We start from the raw sequence: 20,061 nt of genomic DNA on the forward strand, positions 1-20,061 counted from the left end.
ATCTCAGAATAAACATTTTCTTAATTCACAATACAGATTGGAGAATAAATAGGAGAGGCACCTCAGGGAGATGGGAACAGCAGTTGGCAAGTTATTACTATATATTAAGTCCTATATTTAGTTTCCCCTTAAAACTTAAATAACTGTAGCATCTGAGACTTGGCTACAGAATTTGAAAGATGCACTTCTGTCACACAAGAACACTTGAAAGTATTTATTTAATTATATTTAGTCTCCCAAACCAGCTGGGCCGTAGGATTTCACACTGAAATGATTCCTATTCTTTCCAAACTCTGTTGATAAAACAGTAATGACAAACTCATATATATGGAAGTTCTCTTTTTTTGGAAGTTCTGTTGAGTCCCACAAAGAATTCTGAAGCCAGGTATGTAATTCCAAAGGATTTAAATTTTGTTAACTATTGAGTCCACTGGTGGTTTTTTAATTCTAGGAATGAACATCCTCTAATACTTGAGTGTTAGGTTTTCTTCACCGTTAATACAAGCTTTCAATGATTGTGTTAATTATTAGACTTCATATTAGGTAAAAGTGCTTGGCACAGGAACCAAAACTTGGAGAAGTCAAACTTGGAAATACGATTAAAAGTGGGGGAAGGATTGCTGTAACACAGAACTTCTTGTCTCCCTCTATTGAGTACATCCTGGAACTACAACAACTGTCCTACAAACATCATGGATATACTCAGTGTGGCTACGAACATTAATCTGAAGAAATCATGAGTGTGTTGGAATGTTTTTACAAATTCTCATAAAAACTTGAAATTTGCAGCTTCCTAAAATATTTAGACTTTTTCTCAACCCTTAGCCCTACTCTGAATTCTGCCAGATTCACTCTTTCAGGAATTTTGGAGCAGAGCCGGCTATCTCCTCAGTTTTTCCTCACACACAATCACAGGCGCTTAAAACTACCACCCGTAAACTGACAACACTTTTGCTGAGAAGCAAATGCCACAGAATCAATAACTAATATCTTGAATAATTGAGATATTTGAGGCTACCTGAGCAAACCAGCAGAACAGATATAATCAACCCCGGGGGGAGAAGACAGTTAATTCTGAGAAATCCAAAGAAAGATGGTTGTTACCTAGAATAGACTGAACATACAAGGAGTTTCCCTTTCCTGAAAAGTAAGCTTGGTTTAAAAATTTACCCACCCACCGCTTCCCTAACAGAATCAGTCCAGCTTTTTAAGTATCATGGAGCATGTTTAACTGGCAACCTTTAGCAGTGAATCTCTTTCCGCTTTTGTCTAATGACTATGTGTTAGCTTGTTCCAAGAGCTTCCACTGGCATCTCAGGGCCAACTCGACAGCAGGGGGCCGGTTACTATAACAACTGACAGCTCTCGTGAATTCTGAAAGGCCCCTGAGTAGCCATTTGGGAAACAGTTATTGAGCAAAAAGTTGCCTGGGATCGGCAGCATTAGCTGCCATGTGACCCAGATCTCCCAGCACAGGCACATGGAGAAAGAAAAAAAGGGGTGACCACCTCCAGGAACAGCTGGAGACCTCAAAAGACTCCCTACCCCCATCCCTATTAGCATCTCAGAGCAAGATAGTTTAACACCACGGTGTCATCATAAACTCAAACCCTCTGAGGCAAGCCATATTTTGGCACCACAAAATGTGCTTGAGCTCTCCCCAATGGCTTGACACATTGTCAGGCTTTGAAAAGCTGAACTGTAAAAATTATTCCTAATGATTAAAAAAAAGTCTTGAAATATGGCCACAGATATGGGTTCCAAAAAGAAAAGAATGGCACACTCACCACTTTTAAAAGAAAAAAATGATGCCAGGATACCTGTGGTCCAGTAAATGGTCTGTTGGTAGAAAAGATGGTGATCACACAAACCCACCAAAAATAATGTCTTGGAAGCTCAGAGTTTTCCAGACTAGACAAAGTTTTATATAAACCTACCTTTTGATTCTCACTCTCTCCCTCAGCATAAGAGGACATTGAGCAACCAGGACTGACCCAGTGCCTTTGTACATGTAGAATCTTCCAGAAAAGAATCTGATTCTACCTGTTAACAGTGGACTTTGCTTTGCATAAAGGAAGGGCAGTTTGGCAGAGTTTGCCCTAAGAAACAATGAATGTGCCATGATCCAGTGCTTCTGGGTCATCTCCTACCCAGCGACCTCTGCCTGGAGCACTTGTCCTTTATCTTTTTCTGTTTTTTTTTTTTTTGAGATGGAGTTTTGCTCTGTTGCCCAGGCTGGAGTGCAATGGCATGATCTCCACCTACTGCATCCTCCGATTTTAAGCAATTCTCTGCCTCAGCCTCCCAAGTAGCTGGAATTATAGGCACCCACCACCACATCCGGCTAATTGTTTTTGTGTTTTTAGTAGATGGGTTTCACCATTTTGGCCAGGCTGTTCTTGAACTCCTGACCTCGTGATCCACCCGCCTTGACCTCCCAAAGTGCTGAGATTACAGGCATGAGCCACCACGCCCAGCCTCCTTTTTCTGTTTTGTAAAAAATACAGCCCAAACATTCTCTCCTCCAAGACATCCTTCTTGGCTCCCTCTCCTTCTCACTTAACCCTGGCTGTGGTCAGAGTCCTTCCCAGAACACACTATTTTCCTTGATCACTATTGCAACCCAGGGGAATGCAAAATCAACCACCCACAGGGGCCAAACAGGCAGGGAATAGTGGGGAGGGCAGAGACTGGCAAACTGGCAAGGGAGAGCCTCTCAAAAATGGGCCACCATGGCGCCATCCAGCCACCAATGACACAAGGGAATCTGAGAACACGTTGCTAAATTGTCCAGTTTATCACAAGAAGCCAGATAACTGGGGTTTTTCATCACATCTTTCCATTTTCTAAATAATTCAAGGTTTTAAAAAACATGTCAGCTAAATAAAACTGGTCTGGAGACCACCAGTTTTCGACCTCTATTTGGGATTACCTTGGTTTACCTGCTCCTCTCTTCCGCTAAGGTATGAGCCCCTTAAATGCAGGAACTCTGTCCCCTCAATGGCTCTCCAGTGCCTGGAACTAACTGGATGCTTAAGAAATGTTGAATGAACTAACAAAGGAGTAACTAGGCCAGCCATAAAGGGTCTTAAGTCAACAAAAAACCCAAAACCCTAAGTCTGAGAAATTCTAAAACTTACAAGCTCTATGATCTTGGACAAGTCATTCCCCCTTCTGGAAACCGTTTCCTCTCTTGGGACAAGGATGATGCAGTCCCTGATGCCTTGCCTACCACGCATGGCTGCTGGAGGATTAAATAACATAAGGTGTTCTTTGTATTAATTCAGCCATTATTGCTGGTTAACAGGGGTGTTTCCCTTTTCCTACATCTTCACAGTTACCTGCATGGGAGAAGTCATTCTTATGACACCTGTCTCCTTTGTGACTTTGCTGGGGTGAAAAGGGGACAAACACCTATAACCAAAATCCAGTCATCGTCAAGTAGACCTGGAAGTGTCGGCCGCTGGAGCAGATGGGTGAAGAGCATGTGCCTGGGCTCACAGCAGCTCTGGTGTCACTGTTGCTACTGTGGCAGTACAGGAGGGATCTGTGTTCCAGTGAGGCACATGTGGTCAGTCATCCCTCAAGCAAGAGAGGGGTGTTACCAAGTGCCACTCTCGACTCTCACATGCATCTGTTTGTTTGCCTGAGCCTCCATTATGCCAACACAAATCCCCCACACATTTGCGGTTTGCATCCCTTCATATTTATTACACTCTGTCTCCCACTGAACATCCAGGGAAGAAAAAAAATTGCAATGTCAACAAAACTCACTTGTTTTCATGAACAGCATTCTTAATGAGGAGGCACCAACACATGGCAAAATTTCTGAAAATCTAAAGATGGGACTTAGAGTAAAAGAGAGACCTTTTCCTATTTGCATATGTGGCTAAATTGGTGTTGACGCATTTACCACAGAATTTACAGATGGCTTGGTCATGTGCTGAAGTGAATCTACCAGATCAGAGTGTGAAATCCTTCTCATACCAAATTTTAACAAACCTGGGTCAGATGTTACAATTCCCACTTAGAGAGTTTCCAGTTTTCTGTTCCAGAATCTGCAGTTACCTCAGCCCTATCTGAATTTGAGAAGTGAAGCTGCTCTATACTTTTGTAAAGTCTTTTTCTAGGCTACAGTTATGGTCAATAAGATATTAAACATTTAACATCAAGAAAACTAGCACTGATCAGCTGGGACTAAGACCATATAGGTTATATTATTCAACATCAAAATCTTCTCAAATAATGGAGATGTAACTGAGTGAATATCACTAGTCAGCTCCCAGAACACCTGAAAATATCATTGGTTTCTGAAGTTTTCTTCCACATGATTTTGGCAAATCCAAAACAAAGGATGATTTATATCTGGCCTTCCAAACCACTTTACTCCCACCATGTCCAGCAGCGGAGACATCCCCTTTTCCTGGAGTGTCTTTTTGACACACAAACATGCACTATAAAAGTAGGCTGTGGAGGGAAGTATATGCCACCAACCATGCTACTCCTCCTCTGGACAAGATAATGTACTGGTTAACCCAGTGGGCTATGAAGTCAAATTGTCTGGGTTCAAATCCACAATCCACCAAAAATTAACGCTGTGACTTGGGGATGTCACATGATCTTTCTAAGCCTCTGTTTTCTGATCTGCAAAATGAACATAACAATACTAATTATTTCCCAGGATTCGTATACTAATTAGGTGGGGGTACAATCTGCTCAGCACATGTCTAGTATGGTACATAGTTATAAAAGGTTCTTTGCTTGGCCAGGCGTGGTGGCTCGCGCCTGTAATCCCAGCACTTTGGAAGACCGAGGCGGGTCGATCACCTGAGATCAGCAGTTTGAGATTTTGCCAACATGGCAAAATCCGTCTCTACTAAAAATACAAAAATTAGCTGGGTATGGTGGTGGGTGCCTGTAATCCCCGCTATGCGAGAGGCTGAGGCAGGAGAATTGCTTGAACCCAGGAGGTATAGGTGCAGTGAGCTGAGATCATGCCATTGCACTACAGCCTCGGTGACAAAAGTGAAACTCCATCTCAAAAAAAAAAAAAAAAAAAAAAAGGTTTTTTGATTAAGAACCTTTAGATATACAAAGCCTTTTCAGATATACAAAGCCATTTCAGGGGTGAGATACTGCTCATCAGAGCAATAAGAACTACCTTCTATGCAACATCCCTCAGGATTATAGAAAAAAAGAAACAAACTAAAAATACCTTTGTAATACAATTCTAAGCAGACAGAAATGTCTTGCTCTTCATAGCTGTGCTATTCTACAGCACAACTAATAAATAAGTTGCACTCCCTAGCACACTGATTGGACACCGGGCACATAGCCCCTCTCCCAGCATTAACCTCAAATTATGTAAATCAAAATGAAACCTTCCAAAAATTTTCCTCTTCTCTCTGAGTGGCAGCAGCTGTGCTGCTCCAAGTCTTTTCAGGAATGTCAGCACATTATTGCCATATAAACAGCTTGTCTTGGTAAGGCAGGGGATGCAGAGTTCTTGGAATGCAGCATCTGACTGTTGCAATTCAAAGGTATGTTTTACTACCATCTTAAGTAAAAAGACCAAAATGGCACACTGCGAAAACTTTTCAATTGATTTTTCCCCTTATTTCCAATAGCTCTGAACCACTGCATGCTTAATAAGGATTGCAATATTTATAAGGCACACAATAGGGTGCCATTAAAGCTATAACTGTTAGTTGATTTTATTTTTATTATCTGCCTCACAACCCTGCCCCTTGTCCAAAATCACTTTGCATACATTTCTTCCTAGTTTTATAGCAGCTTCTGTGTTATTACAGATTCTGGTTCCTACAGCTCTTCATGGCAGACGTTTGCAAGGGACATTCAAAGGAGAACTATAGCATCCTACCTGAAACAGCTCAGCTAAAAACATTTTAGAATAAATGTCTCCCCACAGATCCATGTTGCTGCCTATAAAAACACTGCTCAAATAGTCCCCGATGAGACTGATGTCTGAGGTCTCTCAGACCTACAGGTATCCGAGGTTTCTGCTCATGGTTTTTAGTTTCAGCCAAATTTTAAGTACAGACTAATGACTGGTCTCCAAAGTTCTCCCTTTCAGGAAACATACATAATTCAATGATACCAATGGGCTTAAATATTTAAGAATACTGTGGCAGTGCTTAACAAATACCCACGTGTTCCCCCTACCTCATCTGTGTCCTTGGGGCTGTGTGACCATCTGTGGCCAGTGGTGAATGAAGGAGTGAAGGGTTCCACTTCTAGGCCAAGCAGTTGAGAGCTCGGTGCCTCCTCAACTTCTCTATCCCTGCTACACCAGTTTGGGAGATATGTGTTCCAGAAAGACAGATCACTAGTGGAGGAGGGCTGCTCAACCCTGTCAGACCTCACGTGGGTGAGAAATAAACCTTTGTGTGTTATTAAGCCACTGGGGTGCTGGGGTATGTCTGCTGCAACAGCAATGAAGCTTATTCTAATACAGCCAACCTGGAATTAATGAGGCTGGTCACTGGGCTTCAGAGTTGTTTCCTGGGGTTGCGGGTGGGAGTGATCACATGTCTTTAACCCAGTTATTTAGGAATGTCCTCCTTTGGAATTGCCTTTAAGGCCTATTAGGAGCATCACCCAAACCAATTTCATTAACATTATAGTCACCCCTTTCCTTTTTTGGCCCAAAGTGGTTCTGCTCAGTTGGTTAACCTACATTTATGCTATATTTAGCTCCAAACAGATGAGTTTTATCTATTTCTAGGATAAATACTTTGCACAACTGAGATCCTTCAAAAGAATGAACTCTAGAAAGAAATTCCAAAAATTATTTTCAAGCATGTTGTATGCAATGGACATATTGGAAACTGTGTACGGCTATACAATGTGATGACATTTAAAGGACAAAATTCATTTAGATCTGTACATTTGATTTTCCTTATTAAAAAACAACTTCATTTGAGGCATACCAGGACCCAGAGTTATATTTTCCATTTTTCCCTAAAGTCAGATCTGGTATAACACTACCTGCACATTCACCATGTGCCAGGCACCAGGACAGGCATTTTCCACAGCTTGCACTGAATCCTCACGTGAACTTGTGGCCCATTTCGTAACTATATTTTGCAGATGAGGAAACCGAAGTTGGTGGAGAAGTCTTTGTCTAAAGCAGTGTTTCTCGACTTGTTTTTCATTGGCACCTCCTCTAAGGGGCCCTTTTAGACTCCCCCCCCCCAATTGCCCAGTGCCAATTTTAATACCACGAATGCACAAATGCTATATATGTATATGTAAATCTGTGCTTTATACACAAAATAAGTTTATAAAAATCTCCCCAAAACAAATTCACACCTTAGAGATGACAGCACTGCTGGTAGGAACACATGCTCCACAGCTGCACAGATAGACAGTGTGGTGGAGTGTGGCTCCAAATCCAGGCTATGTGACTATAGGCCCGTGTTAGTCTCTAGACACAGTAGTGTTTCTTTCTGATCTTGCCCTCCTGCAGTTTTGGCTCCTTCAGTACCTTCCCATCATCCTCAGGATATGGCACATCTCCCTTCGATGAGGCCCTCATGATCCGGCCCTTGCTGTCCCCACACTCTGCTCCAACAACACTGAGCCACATGTATCTGCTTGCAGTAGGCCAGGCTTTTTCTCCCCAGCCTCATTCTTCCACACCCTCTTCACCTGGCTGACAGCTGGTTGTGCTTCAAGGCCCAGGTCCTCCAGGGAGCTTTCCCTGACCCCAACCCCCATTCCAGGTTGGGCTGAAGCCCTTCCTATATGCTGTTATAGCAACTTGGATTTATCCTTCTCCAAATACTCCCCATACTCGATTCTATTTACTCATCTGCCTCTTCCAATGGACTGTGAGGGCCAAGGGACCTCATCTCTAAATCTCTAGGCCCACCAGGATGCATGGCAGGAACTCTGTATGCATTGCATAAATAATAGGAAGCTGAAAATGGCTCCAGTGCACATGCAATAGAAACAGCTTTATAATTTTTTAAGTAACAGAATACTTAGCTGAACCTTCTACTCACTTTTTTAGGTCTTGATGGTCCTTTGGAAAGCCATCCCTTGTTCGGCTTCAGTCCAAGGTTTTGATGCCAATGGCACTGATCCTACTTCTGAGCTCCAGAGTTAAATATAAGACCTAGGCCTGACAAGAATGTTCCATCCTTTTGGCCACCAGACGACTCCGGGATATGGACAAATGATATAAGTCAGTAATAAGAGATGCCATGTTGGGACTTAAGTGGAACTATTAGAGGAGAAAGATTCCCTGTGCACTGGGGTGGAGACATGTAAGTCTAACATGGCCGGAGGCTGCTCTGTGGAAACAGGCAGAGGGCCTGCTTGAGCGAGAAGACCACACAGACAGCAGATCCCAGAAACAGAGGGCAAGAGAAACACAGACAGACCAAACCAGCCAAGTCCCGATGTTCCATCTTACAAATTATGCCCCTGAACTTCTCAATTCCATGAATCAAACTTTTTTTTTTCCCCCTTGAGCTTTAAGGCATTTTGAAATGGATTTTTGTCAACTGCAATAGAAAAGGGTTCTGACCAACACAGTGGGTGATGATATTGCCAACTATGTGGGCTTTCAACAAATGTGAGTTCTAGTTCTCTTCCTTGGTCAAAGAATGTGGGTCAACTAGAAAGGACAGTGATAGTACCTACCATACAAATCTGTTGTGAGAATCACATGAGATGGTGCCACCCCAGTGCTTGGCACAGTGCCTGGCACTCAAAAAGGACTCACTGAACATTAGCACTAACACCACTGTACAGCGGGAGACTTGGAAGAGACAGAATTCAGAGACCTTGAGTGTAGTTTTCCACTATTTCATGAACCTATTAAGTTGTAGTATCAACAACTCGGAGAAAACACACTCAAAAATCAGAATAACTGCAAAGGGCCATTCCTTGGTTGTGGTAGAAAATGCTGCCACAGTGAGCAGGTTTGAACCTCCCGGTGCCAGGCCTGCCTCCTGAAGAAATGATCCAGAAGGTTTTGATCTGCCTCAATGCTCTACTTATGTCAAGTCTGTTTGCCAATCATGCAGTCTTACTGTGCCTCAAAAGGCAGAAGAAAAGCACTGTTGTTCTAGCTAAAAAACTGCATTGCCAAAGGGAAACACACGTCTCCTCTGTATTTACCAATTTTCTACGTGAGCTCCCCAATGCTTCCTTCTTTCGCATTAATAATAATTTTTAAAAAGTTGGACAGAAAAAAGGTCCTTGTCCCCTCTAGGCTGTATGCTTAGCCAACTCATTCATCCTAACACTAATTTAATTTTACTTTCCTTGCTCTATAAGAATTTTCTTCTTCACACTCATTTTTTGTGCTACTGGGATTAGGAATTTGGTAAAAGCTCAAGTCCAGACTCTGTTGGATGAAGTTTAAAGCTCTGGTTACTTTAAATGAAGCTTTTGATGAAATATATGCATACATGTATAATAAACATCATAAAAATATTTTAGACAGGAAATATTAAGATATTATTCAATTCATATTTCCCATTTGGACTCACTGAGATTTTCAGAAGTATAAACAGTTCTCATTTTCTAAAGCGAAAATACATCTTGAATGGAAGGATTTTAAAGCTGTTTACTACATGACACAGCCCTTCCCTAAAAGAGACCTGCAGTAAATACGCATGTTTTGGCCGGCTGGGTGTTGATGCCTGTTTGGCCCCATGGTCCTTCTTGGTCACCGTGATCCATTTAGGGGTCGGTAGAGGATCCAAGGTGGGCCAGTCAGAAACAATCTGGAGGGTTTTGCCAGAATTGCTGGGTACAAGGCGTTTCTTTATGCTGTGGCAGCTGTGGAACTTCTCTGCTCCCCTGTGGTGACAGCCTGAGACTAAAACCAAACAGTGCTGAGCAGAGAGCCACGAGACAGGCATGCTGACCTTGTTAACCTCACTTGATCAGTTAAACTCACACTAGGTGGCCTCCAATTTACCAATGGGCTTCAAACATATTTGCACAATACTTTTTCCTGGAGAAGGGATGACATGAAGGTGAGTCTAGTGTTCCTATGCTCACCCCAAAATACAACATACTTCATAATCTTGCTGGTCTGCAGCACTAAAGGGCTTATGGTTACCGTCAGACGCCCGAGGAAACCTGAGATGACCTCCTTCCTTATTCTCCTGTTCCAGCCAATTAGGAACAGACCCAATCTGCCAGCAGATTCTGTTGCTCCCACCTTCAAAATAGATCTATACGCAATGAATTCTCACCACCTACACTGCTACCCTCATCTGAGACACAATCGTGTCCTTCTTGAACTAGTCCAGTGGTCTCCCCGATGGTCTCTGTTTCTGCCCCTGCTCCTCTTCAGTCTGTATTCAACACAGCAGCCAAGTAATCTTCAAGTCAAATCACAACATTCTTCTGTACCAAACCCTACTCATCTTCAAGTGAAAGGCAATGCATTAACAGTGGCCCACAAGGCTGTGCAGCATGACCTGATCCTGCTCTACCTTGTTTCTTTCTGATACCCTTTTCTGCCACCTTACCCCTGTCCTCACGTCTCAGCCCCACTGACTTCTGGCTGTTCCTGGTACACACCAGGCATGCCCTTGCCTCAGGGCCTTTGCATGTGCTGTTTCCTCTACTTGGAACTTGCCCCAGGTGGAGCCCATTTGGTTCCCTCCTCCTTTAGGGCTTTGCTCAGGTGTCATCTTGACCACTCTGAACACTCCCGCTAGGCCCCCATGGGCCCCTCCCCTTTCCAGATTTAAGTTTTCTCCATTATCCAGTTACCACCATCTTAGAAATTGCATGTTTTAGTTATTTGCTTTGTTTGTTGCCTGCCTCCTCCACTAAAATGTAAGCTCCATGACAGTAAGGATTCTTACCTGTTTTACTCACTTCTTCAGAAATCACTTGTGTCTAGAAGACTGGCACAAAGTATGGGCTCAAAATTGAGTGAATGGAAAGAAGGGAGGGAGAGATGAAAATATGACACCTGTTTCTCACTGGTGAAGCCTGTCAGATAAAGGGCAGAAGCCTCCTACATTAGTCTGAGAGGTGAAGGCACCCAGGCCAACCGAGTGGGCTTGATGGAGTTGCTCAGCTGAACCGGCTGAGACGGTCCGGCTGAAAAAACACAACTTCTAAACAGAGGCTGCAACCTGGCTTCCCATGAGAGGCCGTGAGAATCCGGATAGCTTACAATCTGCCATTTTAATCTTACATATATTAAATACCACATAATATGCTAAATGTTTTCCTATCACCCAATTTAATTTTCAGTGAAAGACTATGAAAAAAAATTCTAAGGTAAAGAGGAGTTATTATGTGACTACAACAAAGTAAAGCATCATCTCAGAAAAACTGCAAATGCGATGACTTGTTAACTCGTTTTGCTGGTTCTGAAACTAACAAAGTGGATATGGGATTTGGATCTAGCAAGTAGCAGAGCTAGGATCTGAACTTGCATCTCCCTGGTTCTCAAACAAAAACCTCTTTGGTACTAAATCCCAGAAGCTTACCATAAGTGCCTTGACCTCAAAAGTGGATCTGGCCCTGCCATCGTCTAACAGAGACAAGATGGCCTCCCAGGTGGCAAGACCAGAAACACTTAAGCTACCTCACCTTCCTGAATGCAGAGGCCGTGGGATTCCCCTCCCGTGAGCAAAACCTGGCCAGCATCTGGCCCCCATTTCTACGCTGTAGGTGCTGCCTGGCTTACCTCCAGTAAACGAGCACAGCAATGAGAAGGATGAGGCACACGAAGGTCAAGGCTGATACCACAATCAGAGGGATGATCCACTCCATCCTCCCTGGAGCAGGGCGGCTTATCATTCCAGAGGTGTTTTTTTCCGCTGCCAAGAGAAATCATCCCAGTTAGAGGACAGAGGTTAGTGGAGGTGGGAGCCAGAATTGATGCAGAGTTCTGTTCCAGTTTTGTGTGGTTTCTGGAGAACTGGGCCACTTGCTCTGAGCTGCCCCCTGACAGGAGGGGCAATCTGCAGCCCTCACCATTTCCTGCCCCGCCCCAAACCACACAGGGCCTCTTCTGTGGGCTGCACTCTGTAATTGGCAGTTATATGGATTTACAGATAGAGTTGAAGGTGTTTTTAGACAGCTGTACAGAAGACACAGACATTCCAGCCTTACCCCAAGAACATGACTGACCCAGAAGAGCCTTTGAATGTGCTGAGGACATGTGCTGAAGTCTCAAAGAAGCAAGGGTGGAATGGCTGTCCAAGAGCCTCTCAGGTTCTCTAGTGCAAGGGCAGGAGGGCTGGCATGATGGGTTTCACTAGGAGAACTAGGAGAGCTGGCTGTGACTATGATGGCCATCTCTTCTTTGCTGCTCAGCATCCCTTACTCCTTCCTGTAGTAACAACTACACCCCGATTCTGCTCCCTAACAGATACAGTCATGGTGGGACAATCATCGGAGTGTGGGGCTCCCTGCTCTGGTCAACGATGTAGCACAGGACAACGACGTCTTGCCCTAGAATCTCAACCACCGACTCTAAGACTGAGCAACAGCACATCCCAGCAGGAGCACCTAGGTGCTTCTGTCCGTGGGCTCCTACCACCCAGATCCCCAGAGATCCTGTTTTTCCTAAAATATGCTTCTCTAGTTTGTCCTTTGATCCTATCACCTACCCCAGATCCTTCCGAAAGCTCCTATTTTCTTTCCCAAAGACAGGAAGCCATACCACACCCTATTCCCAGAGCACGTCTGTAACCAGCAGCCACAATCTAGAGGTTAGCAGGGAAAGCTCGCCAAATCGTTGAGGATTCTCTCTGGTCAGCCAATACCTGTTAACCAGGCAGCTCCTTCCTCCACCTCTCCAGGCCCTGAATATCTTCAGAAGTCCCCAGGAGCCTCAGCAGAAGATCCTGTCTTCCCTTCCACTGTGAAGAAATGCCTGGAACATACCAGGTGGCCCAAATGAAGCCCCGGTTGGGGTGCTGGGGCTGGGAAGAGCACAGGTGCACAGAGGCAAGCAGGGAAAAAGCAGAGGTTGCCTGTGATCAAAGGGAGAAGCCCCTTAAAAAATCTAACACTGGCTGCAGGCTGACTTGAGCCCAGCAAGGATTCCTCCTGCACTGCAAAAACGAGGCCAGCGTTCAGCCAGCCCGGAGTGTCCCTCTGCAGGATGGACTAAATGCAGAGCTAATCAGGTTGAGTTTCCAGGTGAGAGAAGGTAGGCTGAGTAGGGAAGAAAGAATTGGCTATGGGAGCAGATTTTTAAAGAGGCAAGACTCCCGAGTCAGGAAATGTGTTATGATGTGTTTCACTGGATTTCTTCTAATGCATTTTATGTTGACCCCCTCCTTTGTTTCAGGCACAGGCCTGTGACGCAGACAGGACCTGATGTATCCCCTGCTCACAGGTAAGAAGACAGTCAAGTAGGTGCAGCACACTCTGACTAAAAACCTCCACAGAGCACTTTGCCATTTATAAAGTGCCTTCCTAGCTGTGCCTGCCCATTTTCCTAACTCCCTGCTCCATTTTTTTCATTAGATAGGAGAGATTCTTACCAAGCCCCTACTGTGCACAGGCCTGGTGCGAGCACTGCTGTGCCCATGGGGAGGAATCTTTTAAATGGGGAGAGGCGGGCACAACAATTAATTAGAATGCAATGAATGTGGCACCAGGGGAAGCACAGGGGGCCAAAGGGGAATAGCTCTCCAAGCCCAGGTCTCCATGAGCTCCCCAACGAAGGCAAGTGTTGAAGGATGAAGGGGAGTTAGTTAGCCAGAGAGTTGGGGAAGAAGGGTGTTCTGGACAGAGACCATCAAATCAGTGGGAGTTCAAGAATGAGAGGGAGGAGGACCCAGATGGGGAATTGGAAGGCAGATGAAGCCAGGGCCTTTTAGGCTGAAATAAAGAAACTGATTTTAGTCCTAAGAGCAGTAGAAACTACTGCAGGGTTTTAAGCCAAAGCAGACAAAGATCAGGCATGCCTTCTCTCCATCAACATAATGCTTTTATCGCAGAGCTCTGGTGGCTGGCCAGAGGAACCAGAGTTGTAAATAAGAATAATTTTGTGGGGTCCCAGAAGGGGGTGGCCCAGCCAGGCAATTATCTAGCTGGTGGTGGGGGGAATCTCAAAGACCTGGAAGTCCTGTTAATGGAAAACGATGTTGGGAGGGTTGACGCTATAGGCCACATGTTCAGTTAAAATCAGTATCCGCTCTGGGAAGCCTTTAGGGACTCTCAGTGTCTTATTCCTCTCCTCGCTCCTTACAGAACAGGATTCTTGCCTGTGCTGCTACAAAGAATGCAAACTCCATGTCCTATTCATCCCAAACCACAGAAAGGAACTCTTGGCCAAAATAGTCCCTCACACTTATATCCCTAAACAATCACTGGCAATACCACCTCTGTGGTATTTCTATCATTCTTTTTTTTCTTTTTTGAAATAGGGTCTCACTCTGTCACCCAGGCTGGAGGGCATGATCTCGGCTCACTGCAACCTCTGCCTCCCAGGCTCAAGGGATCCTCCCACCTTCCCAAAGTGCTGGGATTACAGGTGTGAACCACCGCGCCCGGCATATTTCAGCCATTCTAAAACCAGTGAAAAGTGAACACTCCAGAATTTCTTGGCCTCGGGAAGCGGTTTGGGAGTGACCATCTGGTTGTGTGGATCAGTGGCATATTATATCGTCCCTGAAGCCACAGGGGCATCTCTGTGTTGGTGATAATCTCTGTCCCCCTCTCCTCCTCTACAGGGTGAGTGTTCAGTTTTCACTAGATTCTCAGAAAGGTCCAGGCCCCAGAAAAAGTGAGAACCACCAGCATAGAGAGAGAATGAAGGTCCTGAAGACAAGGCTCTTGAGTCACAGCGCAGGTCAGAGCTGGGCTCAAACTTGATTTCCACAATGGAGTCATTTCTCCCTCTAACATTTGGTGAAAGTGTGTAATAATTGGCCGGGGTGGGGGGGGGGGGGGCGTCCCGTAGGGGGTTGGAGCCTATCTGAAGTCCCACGGTGGACAGTCTCCAAATGGTAGTTTCTGTGGAGGAGCTCTCAGGTTGGCAATAACTTGTAGTGTCAGTGAGAGACCTAAGGAAGTTTTTCTGACAAGTTTCACTCTGACCTTGACTAATGGCAGGCAGTTTCATTGGCTTGGGTCTTTTACATAAAAGCCAAGCAAAAATAAGAGTGTGACTGAATTTTCCTGTGGGGCATGATAAAGTTGATTTCATTTTCAGATTCACAATACTGCTTTGTCTTCCTGGTGCCAGGAACCTGGAACTGGATTCCATCTCCAGATGAGCAAGTGAAATCTGCTCCTGTCACTTTCCTAAGTAGCTCCTCATGGCCCTCAGGATACCCCTGAGTGGGGAAAGCAAAGCTCTTCAGGAACCCAGCATCATCTCCTGCTGTTCCCTGTCATGGTTCCAGCCACACTCACCTAATCAGTGACCATGCTGGGCCATGGTCCCGCCTCTCTGTCTTTGCCTCTCCCATTCCTACTGCCGGGAGTGCCTTTCCTTTCCTGATGCCAGAATTCATCTTATTGATCCTTCAGTCCTGGTTCAAATGCTGCCTTCTCTGTGAGGCTTCCCGAAGCCGCCAGTTTGTACTGTCTCTTAAGGGCAGAGCAGAGATTATAGGTTCAAATCCTGGCTCGGCCATTTTCTGTGTGACTTTTAACCAATAACTTAAACCAGTTTGGGCCTGGAGTTCTTCATCTATAAAATGGGATAAAAAGAGCCTACTTCCTAGGACTGTTGGGGAATTCAATGAGAAGGTGCATGTAAGCACCTAGAAGTGTGCCTGGCATCAAGCAAATGCCAAGTACCACCACCACCATCATCATCTTGTGTTACTCTTACTGCACACATCATACTCAATTATAATCTCTCTTTTGTTACTCTAGGTCCCCAAAGGCAGGGCTGATTTCCATCTATGCATGGAAGAACAGTTACAAAGCTCTGCCTCCTACTAGCTTTGCAACTTTGGGCAACTAACCTAACCTCGTTGTGCCTCAGTCTCCTCCTCTGTAAGTGGAAGTAATAATATTGCAGGTGGCATTGTGGTGGGATGAAGATTAAATGAGTTAATGCATACAAAACACTTAGAACGTTGCCTGGCACCTGGTTAATGTTAACTATTGTGATTATTGTCATCACCACCACCCCAGCTTCGGCAACACCGTCACCCGCCACCATCCTAGCAACAGCATCATTACTTATCATCACCACCACTCTCTTCCTCAGCACCCTCACACAGCAGCAGGAGATGGTGAGCGCTCACTGGGTGTTTGCTGAATCTGACTCCTCTCTGTAACATCTGAGTGTGTAAGTCATACAGAACTTCAGATGTGCTGAGTATCAGCACAAAGGGCTGCCTATGATGAGGTTGCTGGTAAAGAGCTGGAATCTCAGTTTGCCCTGAGACTAGACTGTATTATACTGCCTTTCCCCCCTTTTTTTTTGGTAGAGACACTTTCTTGATATGTTGCCCAGGCTGGTCTCGAACTTCTGGGCTCAAGGGATCCTCCTGCCTCAGCCCCCGCTCAAAATGCTGGGATTATAGGTGTGAGCCACCGTGCATGGCCCCCGTACTTCTTGCTGTGTCCTTCAGAAGAAATACCCGTCCTGCTCCCTGACTCAATTTGTGGCCCTAATAAAATAGCAAGCTGCTAAGACTACTAGAACACACAAAATAATGGCACTGAGTATACACCCATCTCATTATAGGCCCTCAGACACCAACAATCCATGAGGCTAAACTTCCCCATGCCTAGGCCTCCAGAGAGCAGAACATGCTGTAGGCCTTTCAGTACAACAGCTGCAGCGTGCCACAAGATGGGCAATTCTGCACCCCAGACTCAGGCAGACCTGAATACAAATTTTGACTTAGGCCTTTCCAGCTGTGTGGCTTTGGGTAAATGCCCATCTCTGAGTGTCTGTTCACTCCTGTATCAAAGGGACACAAACGATAACACCTCTCGGGGAGTCCTGAGGATGAAAAAAGATCGTCTGTGTGAAAACAGACTGTGTAAGCTATGGCTACATAACTTATAGGACCAAATGCAAAATGAAATCATGGGGCCCATTCAAAAGTTATTAAAGAGTTTTGAGAAGGTGAGAGTAGAGTACGAGAGAGTATGAAAACAAGCACAGGCCCTTCTGAGCACAGGGCCTGTGTGAGTGCACAGGCTGCCTGCTCATGAAGCTGCTCTGGATCAGTCAGGCACCAAGCACAGTGTCTGACACAGAGGAGGTGCCCAAGAAATGTTCATTCTTTTCTTTCCTTCAATGGAGCCAAGCAACAATGCTGACGGTATAGTAACACTAGACACTCCCCTCTGTCAGGAGCAGCACACTTTTACTCGGAGCTTTGCTGGTAACCTAGCTGCCTCCCGAAGGGCCCAGCAGAACTGAGCTGCCCAGTTACTGGGGGTTTCCTTCCCTCCATGATGCCCAAATTGTGACACCAAGATAAGGACAGGACCTCTGGGTTAACAGAGCTCCTCCTCACCTCCATCTCCGGTTCATCCAGATGATGTAGTTTTCCCAGCAGGACTAGCCCTTTGATTCCTGCCTGACATAGGTTATGAACTGGCAACCCTGGTTTGACACCCCTTCCTAGTAGTTATTTTTTAATTGTGAGATAGCTACCAACATTTAATAAGCAAAGGAATTCAGATAAAAATCAGCAATGGTAGCTTCCACTGGAAATGTTCAAGGTTGGCAACAAAAGCCTGAATTCCCACATGGCAAACATCATTTGGAAGCAAGCGGCACACTCCGTCAGACAGGGTGTGTCTCACTGGTTTGCCACAGTTGCCACTACTCCCTAGTGTCACACCAGACCAGCTTTCCTCACTCCCAACTCCCATTGCCAGCTCACTCTGGCCAGCCTAGTTTCAGTTTGCAAGATGGCACTCTGACCCAGTGAGTCTGCAGAACAACACTAACTCGGGTCTTTTGAAAAGGCCTCAAAAACAAAAGTAAAAATCATGGTTTAATAAACTCACCATGATCCTGATACCAATAACCTGGCTCAAGAGAAGAGGCTCTTTCTGTACAAAGCAGCTTTCTCCAATTCTGTTTATTTTTGAAGAGATTTTATTTTTAGGCCAATTAGAAACTAACCATGCTGTTGCTCTGCCCGTATAACATAGTCCATTCTCAGCACATTTGGATCTGTGTGTAGAAGATGAAAATGAGGAAAGGAGTATCAACTGATACCCAATACTCCCCCAGTAGATGTGATGTGCAGGTGAACAGCTACTCACTAGAGGGTGATGTGAGGCCAGCTAGAGCCCAGACTCAAAGAATGAGCCTGCTCCTGAAATGTCTTCCCCATGAAACTTGGAGCAAAATGCTAACGAACCCTCTCTGAGCATATGCAGGAGGAAGGTAAGGTTAGCAACCTCCCCACAGCCGTTCTTTCTCTCTGTACAGCCTTTCTTTCTCTCCGTCTTTATTTCAGCACCCAGCAGAATCTGAGTAAAGTGCCTCCATTCTGCTTTTTAAAAAAAATAAAAAAAAAAAAGAAAAGAAAAACAGTTTTCAGTGGCATATGTCATCACTGAATTAATGCTGTTTGCCTTTTACTGGCTTGGCTCTCATCCCAGTAGAAGCAAATAAAAACGGAGTACAATGTACTATAAATGCTACCGGCAGCAATACATCAGATGGACCCATCTGAAATGCCTCCTCCCCTCCAGGAAGGGCTCAACTTCTGCTACAGGACAAGAACCGCTCTAGTGTCAAGACTAAAACTAGCTTGGATCCAAGAGGCCTCTATCAGGAGTAGGGAAGAGCAAGATTCTTTAATTTGCAAGAAAGATAAAGAGAAGGACGATATGCATACTCATAAATTTATAGCCTGTTTCCATCGTGGGGAATTTCACCATATTTGTTCTGAGCCATACCACTCATTAAAAACCTCCCACATCTGTGAATTAAGGTGGCTGCTTTAAAAAAAAAAGTGGAAAAACACATAACATAAAATTTACCATCTTAACCATTTCTAAGTGTCCCATTCAGTGATGTTTAGTATATTCACATTGTTGTGCAACTGATGTGCAACTGATCTCCAGAACTTTTTCATCTTGCGAAACAGAAACTCCATATCCATTAAACAACTCCCCATTTCCCTTTTCATCAGCCTCTGGCAGCCACCATTCTACTTTGTTTCTTTGAGTTTGACTGCTAGATATAGGTGGAATCATGTATTATTTGTCTTTTTGTGACTGGCTCATTGCACTTAGCATAATGTCCTCAAGGTTCATCCACGTTGTAGCATGTGACAGGATTTCGTTCCTTTTAAAGGCTAAACAGTTATTTCATTGTATGTAGTATATGCCACATTTTGTTTATCCATTCACTCACTGATGAACACTTGGGTTGCTTCCACCTCTTGGCTATTGTCAATAATGTTGCCATGAACATAGGTCTACAAATACCTCTTTTGAGATCCTGCTTTCAATCCTTTGGCCATACAGTTAACCCATCAACAACATAGGCATTAGGGGTGCTAATCCCTGAATAGTCAGAAATTCATGTATAACTTTTGAGTCTCCAAAAGCTTTCCTGCTAATAGCCTACTGTTGACCAGAAGCCTCACCAATAACATAAATAGTCAGTTAACGCATATTTGTATATTATTTGTATTATATGCTATATTCTTATAATAAAGTAAGCTAGAAAAAAGAAAATGTTATAAAGAAAATCGTACGGAAGAGAAAATATTTATATTTACTATTCATTAAGTGGAAGTGGGTCATCATAAAGGTCTTCATTCTCATCATCTTTGAGTAGGCTGATGAGGGGAGAATGCAGAGGGGTTGGTCTTGCTCTCTCAGGGGTGGCAGAGACAGAAGAAAACTCATGTATAAGTGGATATAAGCAGTTCAAGACTGTTTTTCAAGGGTCAACTGTATACCCAGAAGTAGAATTGCTAACTCATATGGTAATTCTAGTTTTACTTTTTTAAGGAACTACCATACTATTTTCCACAGTGGCTGCACATTTTACATTCCCACTAGCAGTGCACAAAGGGTTCCCTTCTTTCCACATTTCTGCCAACACTTATTTTCTATATTTTTGATAGAAGCCATTCTAACAGGTGT

The 20,061-nt window shown here is 44.4% G+C and overlaps 1 protein-coding gene across 3 annotated transcripts in view; it reads right to left on the reverse strand.

The window, feature by feature from the left end:
• The window catches only part of PTPRG (protein tyrosine phosphatase receptor type G), a 751,407-nt gene that overhangs the window by 74,734 nt on the left and 656,612 nt on the right, over positions 1–20,061 (reverse strand). For all 3 annotated transcript variants that reach the window (XM_055259569.2, XM_063630796.1, XM_063630795.1), the window contains exon 13: positions 11,696–11,828. In XM_055259569.2, the coding sequence (XP_055115544.1) occupies positions 11,696–11,828 (133 nt within the window). The remainder of the gene's footprint in view (positions 1–11,695; positions 11,829–20,061) is intronic.

The sequence above is a fragment of the Symphalangus syndactylus genome, chromosome 21, assembly GCF_028878055.3.
Source record: "Symphalangus syndactylus isolate Jambi chromosome 21, NHGRI_mSymSyn1-v2.1_pri, whole genome shotgun sequence".
Taxonomy (NCBI): Eukaryota; Metazoa; Chordata; class Mammalia; order Primates; family Hylobatidae; genus Symphalangus; species Symphalangus syndactylus.